The 13679-nt window shown below is 38.3% G+C and overlaps 1 protein-coding gene across 1 annotated transcript in view; it reads right to left on the minus strand.

Moving 5' to 3' along the window:
* Window positions 1-1550: 1550 nt before the first annotated feature.
* The window catches only part of ZNF37A (zinc finger protein 37A), a 25664-nt gene continuing 13535 nt past the window's right edge, over window positions 1551-13679 (minus strand). The window contains exons 5-7 of the mRNA XM_011997235.1: window positions 8542-8668; window positions 8170-8265; window positions 1551-6059 (exon numbers count right to left, since the gene is read on the minus strand). Coding sequence (XP_011852625.1) covers window positions 4609-6059; window positions 8170-8265; window positions 8542-8668 — 1674 coding nt within the window. The 3' untranslated portion in view covers window positions 1551-4608. The remainder of the gene's footprint in view (window positions 6060-8169; window positions 8266-8541; window positions 8669-13679) is intronic.

The raw sequence follows: 13679 nt of genomic DNA on the forward strand, positions 1-13679 counted from the left end.
TGCCCCTGCTCCTGCCATGTGAGATACTTACTCCCCTTTTGCCTTCCATTGTGGTTGGAAACTTCCTGACACCTCCCTACAAGCTGGTAAGATGTTAGCACCATGCTTCCTGTACAGTTTGCAAAACCATGAGCCAACTAAACCTCTTCTTTATAAATTATCCAGTTTCAAGGTTTTTTTTTTTTTTTTTTTTTTTTTTTTTTGATTTTTTTTTGAGACGGAGTCTCGCTCTGCCCCCAGGCTGGAGTGCAGTGGCACAATCTTGGCTCACTGCAAGCTCTGCCTCCCAGGTTCACGCCATTCTCTTGCCTCAGCCTCCCGAGTAGCTGGGACTACAGGCGCCCACCACCACGCCCGGCTAATTTTTTTGTATTTTTAGTAGAGACAGGGTTTCACAGTGTTAGCCAGGATGGTCTCTAGCTCCTGACTTCGTGATCCGCCCGCCATGGCCTCCCAAAGTGCTGGGATTACAGGCATGAGCCACCACGCCCGGCCTCGAGTATTTTTTTATAGTATTTCAAGAATGGCCTAATACAGATGGATAGTTTGCAAATATTCTCTCCCATTCTATGGGTTTTCTCTTCACTTTGTTGTTTGCTTTGCAACGCAGAAGCTTTTTAACTTGATGTAATCCCATTTGTCCACTTTTACTTTGGTTGTCAGGTATTACACAAGAAATCTTTGCCCACTCCAATGTCCTGGAGAGATTCCCCAATGTTTTCTTTTAGCTGTTTCATAGTTTGAGGTCTTAGATTTAACTTTTTAATTAATTTTGACTTTTGTATATGGTAAGAGATGGGGGTCTAGTTTCATTCTTCTGCATATGGATACCCAGTTTTCATAGCACCATTTATTAAAGACACTATCTTTTCCCCAATGCATGTGCTTCATACCTTTGTCAAAAGTGAGTCCACCATAGATGTATGAATTTGTTTCTGGGTTGTCTATTCTGTTCCTATGTGTCTGTTTTTATGCCAGTATCATGCTGTTTTGGTTACTGTAGCTCTGTTGAATAATTTGAAGTCAGGTAATATGATTTATCCAGTTTGATTCCTTTTGTGCAGGATAGCTCTGACTATTCTAGGTCTTTTGTGGTTCCCATATAAATTTTAGGAATGTGTTTTCCATTTTTTTGAAGAATGTTAAGTTTTCTGGATGTTCCACAGTGTATCCATTAACCTGCTGAATGACATCTTTTTTTTTTTTTCTTTTTTCCTGAGACAGGGTCTCACTCTGTCTTCAGGCTAGAGTGCAGTGGCACGATCACAGCTAAATGCAGCCTCAGTCTCCCAAGCTCAAGTGATCCTCCCACCTCTCTTGTCTCCTGAGTACCTCGGACTACAGGTGCATGCCACCATGCCTGGCTAATTTTTGTATTTTTTGTAGAGACAGTTGTGCCATGTTGCCCAGGCTGGTCTCAAACTCCTGGGTTCAAGCAATCCACCCATCTTGACCTCCTAACATGCTAGAATTACAGGCATGAGACACTGCGACCAGCCAGAGTATTTTCTTACTGTTAGGTACATGAGATGATTCAGGTTCATCTTGTATTTCTCCCAAACTCTGACTAGGAATCATCTCTGGTCCCCTTTTTTTGTGTGGATAGTATTTAGGAACTAGTAACTTGGCAGTTGGTGTGCTTACTATTACTGAGGTGTCATTGCATTTAGGTCCTCTCAGTAGAATGAATCACAAAATATGTGCACATGTGCACACACAGCAATTTCTCTATTTGTTCCTATATATTTAAAAGATATGAGTTCTATTCTAATGTCACACTCCAGGTTTTCTAGCTCTCCTCATTCCTAATTTTATAAATACCTTCTCTAATGGAGAAATCTTGCTGTCATCATTCTCAACATATTTGCTCAATGTTACCAATCTCTCAACAATGCTGCCTATCTCCTCCCCCTGTCCCTTCCACACCTCACCATCAGCCCTCTTGGTGCCAGCAGGAACAAGGCCACAACTGCTCTCATCCCATGAGGCAAGTCTAACTCCTCCACTCTGGGGAAGGAAGTCAGGAGAGACACATGAAAACTCAAAGAGGGGAATCAAAAGAAAGAGGAATGGAAGGTCGCATTTAAAAAAAAATAATAAATCATCTTTTGATTGCCCTAATAAATATCTCTTGGTGATGATATAGTTTATGGATATGGCTAGACATTTTTTTCAATTTTAGGATTTTGCATCTAAATCTATAAGACTTTGGTCTATAGCTTTATGGTTTTTTGTTTTTGTTTTTTTGTTTTTGTTTTTGTTTTTTAAGGTTTTGGTATCAAAGTTGTACTGGCCTCAAAAACTGAATGGAAAAGTTCCATCGTTTTTCTTCTAGAAAAGTTTATAAAAGCCTGGTATTATTTTTAAATATTCGGAATAAGTTCAGTGAAGCCATCTGTTCCTAGAGTTTTCTTTCTAAGCAAGTTTTTGAATATTCCACTCAGGTATTGTTTGCAGTTGTGACAAGCACAATCAATCTCTAGTATGAACTTGTTTCCAGGGCTTTTACTGATGGCATGTTCAGCAAAGGACCAACCCACTGGCACTTCCTAAGTTTTAATCATTTCTCCTTCATACTGCCAAATACAAAACAAAACAAAAATCCTACTTATTATCTTCTCAAATTAGCTTTTCAGGTTCCTGCCCTATGCAGCATGAGACATCTGGAAATTTCTTGAGAAATTATATGTGTTTGAAGCCCCTAATGTATTCATTCTTTACACTGCACTCTTGATTGTTCTCCCGGTTTCTGGTCCCCCCCATGCCTTCCCCTGACCCCCAGGTTATGGCCCTCTGCCTGAACCAAGTTCAGTATTCAGGTTCTTCCCTATAGTCAGAAGTGGAAAGGACCCCCAGAGCTGCATTCTTTTTACCACTCTCTAGAATTTTGCCCCTTTAGTCCTCTTTGCTTCCATAGCAATAATTTGCATTTAAATATTTTCTGTAATTTTATAGTTGTCCTCAATGGGTCCATTCTGCTGCCAACTACTATACCTTACCCAATAGCAAAATCTACTTTTGGTTTTTTTTTTTTAAACTCTCTGTTGCTCAGGCTGGAGTGCAGTGGCATGATCTCAGCTCACTGAAACCTCCACCTCTCAGGTTCAAGTGATCCTCCCACCTCAGCCTCTTTAGTAGCCAGGATTACAGGTGTGCACCACCATGCCTGGCTAATTTTTGTATTTTTAGTAGAGACAGGGTTTCATGTCGGCCAGGCTGGTCTGGAACTCCTGACCTCAGGTGATTTGCCCACTTCAGCCTCCCAAAGTACTGGGATTACAGGCACGAGCCACCATGCCCAGCCTATTTGTGCTTTTTGAAAGCTCCATATCTAAGTTATATCTATATACACATTTTAAAAAGTTTTATCACCTATGAAAGACATGTTTCAGTAAGGAGTGAAATAGAGTTGGGTACAAAAGTCACTCACAGCAGAATGTCCTGGCTTATGTGTTAGACATCTGCTAGGGCAGAAACCACCAGAAATCTGGACCCACTCTCTTCTACTAATCCTCATAAGTTGCATGCAAGGCAAATTGACTTGCCCCTTTGATCCACCATTCTGAGATGGGTCGTCTGAATTTAGTCTGCCCCAGGATTATTCAAAAATCCTGCTGGTGGGCTGCTGTACTATGGCCCCATATTGAGGGTCTTTCTCTTTCTTCCTGGACATACAAGAGCATTCTTGTTTGTGGGTCCTCTTGCTAAAAAATCTTCCCTTATTTTGCACATGGCTAAGCAATAAACCTTTGAACTACTTATAGCCATTGGCTCGAGTGATATATTTTCAAGTCTCTTAGAAAACAGCAGTCTTGACAATGAACTAAATGATATTAACAAAGTAAAATGCTATTTCTCAATACAAATCTTTTTTCCACATTTTCTTAAATTGCTAGATATACTGCAATCCAACACCTCTGTTCTATATTAAATTTAGATTTTAACTTAAAACGTCCACACATTAGATACAGTTAAAAATACTTTCTCTACTATCTGATGTTCATTGAGAAGCTACTTCTTATTACACATACTCCATAAAATATAACCTCATAGTAAATGCTTTCCTATAGTTTCCTATAGTTTGTGCATTTTCTCTGGCCTCTTGACTTCACATAGAATGATTTTCCACATTCATTACATCCATAGGGTTCCTGTCTTATATGAGTTCTGTGGTGAAAAATTAGGGCTGACTTCTGACAAAAGGTTTTTCCACATTCATTACACCCCAATGGTTTCTCCCGTGTGTCTTCTCAGATATTCTGTGAAACTGAAGTAGTAGCAGAAAAATGCATCCCTTCTCAACCTAGGGATGCTGACACAGGTTTCACCCCATGTGAATTCTCTGATGTTTAATGAGGAGTGGCACTGGGCAAAATGTTTCCTACATTCATTCACCAGTAAGTTTTTTCCACTTTTAGTTTTGTAACATAATGTATGGTCCAAAGTCCAGAACAATGTTTTCCTGCATTCCGTATCTTCATATTGTTTTTTTCTCTAAGTTCTCTTCAATACTGTGAGAACTGACTTTAGGCCAAATGTATTCTCATTATCATTATATTAACAGATTTCTCTCACCCTTTATGTTCTGTGTTCTACAAAGTTCTGACTTCACCCAGAGTAATTTCCCTCACTTACTACATTTATAGGGTTTCTCCCCAAGTGTGTTCTCTGATGTACAGTTAGTTTTGACTTAACATAGAATGATTTTCCACAAACATTACATTCATAGGGTTTCTCCCCTGTGTGTGTTCTATGATGTGCAATGAGTTTTGACTTCACACAGAATGATTTTCCACATTCATTACATCCATAGGGTTTCTGTCTTATATGAGTTCTCTGGTGAACAATTAGGGCTGACTTCTGACGGAAGGTTTTCCCACATTCATTACATCCAAAAGGTTTCTCCCCTGTGTGTCTTCTCAGATGTTCTGTGAAACCGGAGTAGTAGCAGAAAAATTTTCCACACTGAATACATTCATAAGGTTTCTCACCTGTGTGAGTTCTTAGATGTTTAGTAAGGGTTGACTTCTCAGAGAATGATTTCCCACATTCATTACATTCATAAGGTTTTTCGCCTGTGTGAATTCTTTGATGTTTAATGAGGTCTGATTTTCTGAGAAAGGCTTTCCCACATGCATAGCATTCATAGGGCTTCTCCCCTGTGTGTGTTTTCTGATGCACAGTAAGGACTGACTTAAAGGAAAAGGTTTTCCCACATTCATGACATTCATATGGTTTCTCCCCTGTGTGTGTTCTCTGATGTTGAGTAAGGGTTGACTTTTCACTGAAGGATTTCCCACATTCATGACATCTATAAGGTCTCTCCCCTGTATGAATTCTTTGATGTTTAATGAGGTCTGAATTCTTATAAAAGGTCTTCCCACATTCGTGACATTCATAGTGTTTTCCCCCTGTGTGTGTTCTCTGATGTCTTGTATGGGCTGACTTCTGGGTGAAGGTTTTTCCACATTCATGACATTCATAAGGTTTTTCTCCTGTATGTGTTCTCTGTTGTAAATGAAGGACTAATTTTTCACTGAAAAAGGTTCCACATTCATTATATTCAATAATATTGTTAATTGAGTGGGTTCTCTGAATTGGAGTGAGATTTAACTTCTGGCTGAATGGGTAAACACTCTGATGTTCAAGGAGAATGGATTTCTCAAAGATGTTTTCTCCACATTGATTACATTCATAGTGGTTTTCTCTTGGATGTGTTTGCTGATGGGTAATGAAAAATGACATATCACAGGTTTTCCCATGTTCAGTATATTTGCAGGTTTTCTGTCCTGTGTAACCTCTCTTATGTACAAGGAAGAATGAATTCTCAGGGAAAGCTTTCCCACATTCATTGTATTCAAAAGGTTGCTCCCAATTTTTAATTTTCTGATGCCAAATGAGGTCTTCATTCAGCCAGAAGCTGTTCCCATTTTTATTATATTCATAAGGTTCCCCTTCAGAATGAATTATTTCATGCTTTTCATCACACAAACATTTTCCACCTTTGTTAAACTCATTGAACTTCATTCTTGAATAGTTTCTATTGGTATTAATTAATTCTGAAATATAGAGTGACAAGAAAGATTAGTTGACAAGGATATGTAAGAGAAATAAAGTTAGCATTATATTTCAAGGCATGACTCAGTTTAGGCCATTATCTCCTCATACCTACATTATGACAACAATGTGCACACTTCCAGTCTTATACTTCTTTTTAATTCAACACAGCAGCAACAAATTGAATTTCTAAAAGTTCTAATTCATAGATAGTCCTGTAATCCAGGCTCCAATTCTGTGTGGTTTTGTTGTTGTTGGTTGGTGGTGGTGGTGGTGTTTTTGAGACAGAGTCTTGCTCTGTCACCCAGGCTGGAGTGTAGTGACATGATCTCAGCTCACTACAACCTCTGCTTCCTGGGTTCAAGCGATTCTCATGCTTCAACCTCCCAAGTAGCTGCGACTACAGGTGTACACAACCATGCTCAGCTAGTTTTTATGTTTTCAGTAGACACAGGATTTTGCCATGTCAGCCAGGCTGGTCTCGAACTACTGGCCTCAAGTAATTCATCCACATTGGCCTTCCAAAGTGCTGGGATTACAGGCATGAGGCACTGCACCTGGCTCAATTGTTGTTCTAGCTCTGATTCACTAGGAATAAAAGTATGCAACAATAAGAGTGAAATCAATGAGTGAACAAGCCATCCTTGTCACAGGATAGGTTTATGGTTCTATTCTAGCTATGGGATTTGCCCTTTATTCCATGAACTACACTATACTATACTGAGTCCAACGTCCCAAGAACAAACACTTTTTTTTTAACAAGGTATCATTGAAGTAAACATATCTTTACATTTAGATTCAGACTAGAACCAAGCCATTCTTTTACAAGTCTAGAATGAATATATTTCACTCTAGGTAGGTTCAGCTGTTTGTCCCTCATAAATTGCTCATTCCCATCATAATCTCATATTGATTGTTTTTTCATTGTCAGATTGTAGTCTAACAGTGTTTTTAAAAGTTTGCCTTCCCAAATTTTCCAGGTTCATTCACTAAAAAACATGAAAGGACTGTTTGTGTAATTCATTTAAGCACAAACATCAGCTGGATTGCTATAACAATATTTTTTGTTAAACACTGATTTTTAAAATATTTCATGCGGTTCTGTTTTTGTTCACCAACTATGTTCCTGGCAGCCATTACTTTGCTTATGATTTTTTTCTTAGTGCCCTACATAGATAATTAAATCAGTGGTATTTAACAAATAATGTTTATCAATATTACCTGGAGAGCTTTTCCAAACACAAATATTTTCAGGCTTCACGCTGAAATCCTTACTGGTTGAATGTTTAATTTTAATTTTAACTGCTTTTTATTTTTTAGAGACAGAATCTTGCCCTGTCACCCAGGCTGCATTGCAATGGCACAAACACAGCTAACTGCAGCCTCTTCCCAGGCTAAAACAAGACTCTCACCTCAGCTCTCCAGTAGCTGAGATCACAAAAATTAGCCAGGCATGAGACCACAGGTGTGTGCCACCATGCCTGGCTGATTTTTTAAGTTTTCATAGAGATGGGTTCTTCCTATTTTGCCCAAGCTGGTCTCAAATTTCTGGGCTCAAGTGTTCCTCCCACCTCAGCCTCCCAAAGTCCTGGAATTATAGGCATGAACCACTGGGCCCAGGCTATTTTAAAATAATTCTGTAAAAAAATGATAAATATGGTAAAAAGCTAAAGAATGAGCAACTCAAAAAAGCATGTATAGAAAAATATGTTTAATATTTTAAAGAAGGTGGGATGCTCTTTACTGGGAAGAGTACACCAGGGAGCTTTCCGGGGGGGTTGAAAAATCACTCTATATATTCATCTCAGTGATGGATACGTGAGTGTTTATACACACACACACACACACACATATTTTATTAATCTTTGGCTTAACCATATAATTTATACCACAATTAAAAAAAAAAAAACAAGATGTGTGTATGGAAGTGATATTGGGAGATCCTGGGTGATTCAGAGTCACTGGATATTTGGATCATATCAACATGTTAGTTCCAAAGTTCTAGAGCCTCTAAAACATGATTCCTGAAGAACATTTCAATGGTCTTATTATCTGAACCTACGCTTTGTGATCTACCTTCCTTTAAATTTCATCTGGCACATACTAACTCACCCAGATGACGCTGGCTTGGAAATTTTTCCTCTAATATCCATGGCTCCTCGCCTTTCTCCAACTTGAGAATCACTTCTGGTTTAGGAATGCAATATCCTGTGAATGAGAACTGTATTACTTGGGACAAACTGGTGGGGGGGGGTTTCCTGAAGGAGGAAGACAGTGTACCCCAAACAGTACACACACACACACACACACACACACACACTTCATTTAATCCTGTCATTCTCTCTAGTATCCAAAAGGGATAGATTGTCCTTGATCTCTGAATCTCAAACCTAAATATTATATTTTACAAAAGTTCCATAAGTTTCTATTGATAAGAAAGGATATGCACTCTGGTCTTCTACATGGGAAACAATTCCTACCTACCTACTGAGACAAGGTGGCTGTAGTTCTCCAGCATCACATCCCTGTACAGGGTCCTCTGAGCAGGGTCCAGATGCTGCCACTCCTCTTGAGTGAAGCCCACAGTCACATCCCTAAATGACACTGATCCCTGGAAAATCACAGTTCTGCTCAGTCTGAAGTGATAAGAATCAGTTGACGTGAAAAAGGATGTTTAGGGACTAATCCTTACCATTTTTATTGTTGAAAATTAAATAGAAAATGTTATAAAGGGCCTCTATGATATATGTTGTTTTATGTTACACATTGTGGGTAAAAATCATAGTAGAAATATCTTGGTGCATTAATTTATTACTTAATGCAAAAATATTTAGTGCCTACATGTGCCTAGAGCTTTCTTAGTTTCTGAGTATTCCAATTTGAATACAAAAGTCTTCCTGTAATTACAGGAGAGGAACATATCTTCTCACAAGGAAACATACATACAAAGACATACCTACCACAGGACTTAACGGACTCACACCACAGATATGTGCAACACAGATGGATCATAAAAGTGTTCTGTGCAAATTCGTGTGAAAGTATGTCAACATATTAGATTTCACTAAAGTGATAAAACTTTAGTTCCTTTGCAAACATATAACAAAAACTTAAGAAAAGGTTAAAATCCTGAAAAAATATGAGGGAAGTCAATGGAACTGCTTAACAGGATAAGAGCATGTCTTACCTGTGATGAGATAAATGTTGCAGAGGCATGGGGGATGAGGGAGAATAAGAAGTACTTTTGGCTTTAATCCTGTTAGTGTTCTTCAAATATTTATCACTCATCTAATCCGTAAAAATTTTTAGCAACTACTAGTTTTACTTATATTTATTGATAAAGTAAATAAAATACAATCAATCTACATATAAGGAAAGCTTAATTTTGTTCTTATTTTAGAGATAAAAACATAAATAGGCATGTTGATATTTTCCTCCCAAGCCCTAAAGGACTGGCAGTATATGACATAAGCACAATTATCTCACACACTTCCTTTAGGCCATAGGCTCCCTGCTCCCCCAACTCCAGGTCATTGATGTGAATAGCAGAAGTTGATGGTGAACTGGAAATACACAACTGAATCTCTGTAACATAATTCAGTTTTCACTGAGGAAGCAATGCCACCAAAGTAGATTGGAGACTGCTGGAGAGCAGCGTTAGAGGTAGATTGTCTATATTAAGAGGCAGTAGTGGAGATGTGGAAGAGGGAATTCACTAAACAAGAGAGGAAGGGCTACTTCCAGAGGGCCTGCATAGAGGCATTAGAAGGTCTGGAAATTAGAACCAGGAGGTTGGGTGTTGAGGAAGGGGAGAGTGCAGATTGACAATAAGACACATGCAGGCCATGCAGCTCTTGGAATGTCTTCATGTCATGGAAGTGAGCATGTCCAGCGGAAGGCTACAGAGATGATTCTGAAGCTTGGGAGAGACCTAAGGTCTGGAGTTCAAGACTTGCCTGGCCAACATGGTGAAACCCCATCCCTACTAAAAAGACAAAAAATAGCCATGCGTGGTTGTGGACGCCTGTAATCCCTGCTACTTGGGAGGCTGAGGGAGGAGAATCGCTTGAACCCGGGAAGTGGAGATTGTAGTGAGCCAAGATTGTGCCACTGCACTCCAGCCTGGGTGACAGAGTGAGACTCTGTCTCAAAACAAAACAAAACAAAAAAAACCACAGACTAAAAAAAGAGCATTCCAAAATTAAATGTTAATATTTGCCTAACTGAAAACAAAGCAAATACTCTAAACACTACTAGAAAACAAAATGGGCCAGGTGCGGTGGCTTACGCCTGTAATCCCAGCACTTTGGTAGGCCAAGGCGGGAGGATCACGAGGTCAGGAGTTCAAGACCAGCATGGCCAACATGGTGAAACCCCATCTCTACTAAAAATACGAAAATTAGCCAGGCATGGAGGCAGGCACCTGTATTCCCAGCTACTCGGGAGGCTGAGACAGGAGAATCACCTGAACCTAGGAGGCAGAGGTTGCAGTGAGCCAAGATCACACCACTGTACTCCAGCCTGGGCAAAAAGAGTACAACTGTGTCTCAAAAAAAGGAAAGAAATAAAGAAAGAAAGAAAACAAAATGGATGTAAAATACAGAATCGTACAAATCTAAATGTATAAAATTGCACAAATTATAACAAAATAAAAACTGGAAAAAGAGTTAATAAAAGAATAGTTTGTAAAATATAGATAAATCCAGGAGATAAATACCATTCTCAAATGAATTCCAAAAGAAAAAAAAAAAGCTAAGGAGAGACTTTTTTGGGGGGAAATGAGGGCAATCAAGAGCACTGTGTACATTATAGCCCATTTATGCCTGAGGTTGCAATTTTTTAAATTTTTGCAATCAGACCTTTAAATGACCTTGAGCAGTAGCATATAACTCCCACATGCTTAGCGTTCCAATAATGGAACACTAGGCATAAATAGGTTAGGGAATTCAGAACACCAAGCACATACCCAGGACAGGAGAAGCTTGGCAAAGACCTCAAAAGACCCTAAGGTTTTACTTGTGGCTAATCTCTATGCTCAGTGCAAGCAAGCAGTGAAGACTAAGATGAAGTTCTAAATGGACCAGGCTAAGTACTTAAAAAGGGCTAAGGACAGTCAATTTGCAAATAATAGGAAAAGGGTTTTGTTGTTTTTTTTTTAGTTTTTTTACTTTTTGGTTGTTGCTGTTTGAATCCTGGCCCTCCAGGAAAAATGCCGGTTAAAACACTATCTGAACACAAGCTAAAGAGAGAGAATTCAGTGACCACACATGACTAGAAATAAATAGACTGCAAAAAACAGTCTGAAAAATTCATAAAAACAAATGGATGATTGAAGACTTCAATAATTAAGAACAGCAAAGTCTAGAGAAGAATAAGAAAGTGATTTCTAAAGTTACCAAATTATAATATTAAAATGCCCAGTTTCAGCAGGAACAAGAAAATCACAAAGCATACAAAGAAACTGCAAGTGTTGTCCAATCACAGGAAAAATATAAATTGACATTTATCCCTGAGGCAAACCAAACATAACAATTCTTAAACAAAGACTTTAAATTAACTGTCTTTAATATACTCAAAAGCTAAAACATACAAGAACTAGAGAGAACCAAGAAAACAACTTACAAATATCAAAAAAGAGATTGAAATTATAATAACCAGATAGACATTCTAAAACTAAAGAGTACCATCACTGAAATAATGAATTCACCAGAGGAGTTCAACAGCAAACCTGGGAATGCCAAAAAGAATCTGTGAATTTAAGTATAAGACTATTGAAATTATCAAGTTTGAGAATCAGAGCAAAAAAGAATTAAGAAAAATAAACGGAACCCAAAGGACCTATGGGATACCATCAAGCTGACCAACACAAACATGGGAAATGTAGAATACAAGAGAGGCAAGGAAATAGAGTATTTGCAGAAAAGCCAAAACTTCCTAAATTTGGTGAAAGACACAAATCCAGGAAGTACAATAAACTCAAAATAAACTCAAATACATCCACCAAGACATGTTATAATCAGTCAGAAAAAAAAAAAAAAAAAAAAGACGGAGAATCTTGAAGCAGAAAAGGAGAAGCAATTTGTCACATACAAAAGAACCTCAAAAAGATCATCAGCAGAAACCTTGGAGGTTAGAAGGCACTGGATTGATATATTCAAAGTGCTGAAAGAAAAAGCTGTCAGCTGAGAATTCTATGCTGGGCAAACATGCTTGTCAATAACGAGGACCTTCCCAGATGAACACAAGCTAAGAGAATATGTTTTTACTAGATCTACTCTGCAAGGAATGCTAAAGGGAATCCTTTGGGTTGAAATGTGATTCACGACAAACAAGGGAACTGTTATAAGATTATAAGCCAACTTTTCATCTGGATTTGGTCTTAAAAGAGAAATCAGGATTAAATAAATAAGAAAAATGGAAGATTGGCAGAGTGGATAAATTTCTTCAAATAATGCATACAAAAATGTAATTAGAATGAATAAGATTGAGCATCTGATAGTAAAACAGGGTGAGTACAGTCAACTGGTGTTTTTTGTTTTTTTTTTTTAATTATACTTTAAGTTCTGGGGTACATGTGCAGAACATGCACATCATTGATGGGCATTTACGTTGGTTCCAAGTCTTTGCTATTGTGAATAGTGCTGCAAAAAAACATACATATGCATGTGTCCTTATAGTAGAATGATTTATAATCCTTTGGGTATATACCCAGTAATGGGATTCCTGGGTCAAATGGTATTTCTGGTTCTAGATCCCTCAGGAATCGCCACCTGACTTCCACAATGGTTGAACTAATTTGCACTCCCACCAACAGTATAAAATCGTTCCTGTTTCTCCATATCCTCCCCAGCATCTATTGTTTCCTGACTTTTAATGATTGCCATTCTAACTGGCATGAGATGGTATCTCTTTGTGGTTTTGATTTGCATTTCTCTAATGACCAGTGATGAGGAGCTTTTTTTCATGTTTGTTGTCCGCATAAATGTCTTCTTTTGAGAAGTGTCTGTTCATATCCCTCACCCACTTTTTGATGGCGTTTTTTAATTGTAAATTTGTTTAAGTTCTTTGTAGATTCTGGATATTAGCCCTATGTCAGATGGATAAATTGCGAAAATTTTCTCCCATTCTGGAGGTTGCCTGTTCATTCTGATGATAGTTTCTTTTGCTGTGCAGAAGCTCTTTAGTTTAATTAGATCCCATTTGTCAATTTTGGCATTTGTTGCCTTTGCTTTTGGTGTTTTAGTCATGAAGTCATTGCCCACACCTATGTACTGAATGGTACTGCCTAGGTTTTCTTCTAGGGATTTTATGATTTTAGGTCTTAAATCTTTAATCCATCTTGAGTTAATTTTTGTATAAGTTGTAAGGAAGGAGTACAGTTTCAGTTTTCTGCATATGGCTAGCCAGTTTTCCCAGCACTACTTATTAAATAGAGAATCCTTTCCCCATTGCTTTTGTCAGGTTTGTCAAAGATCAGGTGGTTGTAGAGGTGTGGTGTTATTTCTGAGGGCTCTGTTCTGTTCTATTGGTCTATATCTCTGTTTTGGTACCAGTACCATGCTGTTTTGGTTACTGTAGCCTTGTAGTATAGTTTGAAGTCAGGTAGCGTGATGCCTCCAGCT

The sequence above is a fragment of the Mandrillus leucophaeus genome, unplaced genomic scaffold (genome assembly GCF_000951045.1).
Source record: "Mandrillus leucophaeus isolate KB7577 unplaced genomic scaffold, Mleu.le_1.0 Scaffold1143, whole genome shotgun sequence".
Taxonomy (NCBI): domain Eukaryota; kingdom Metazoa; phylum Chordata; class Mammalia; order Primates; family Cercopithecidae; genus Mandrillus; species Mandrillus leucophaeus.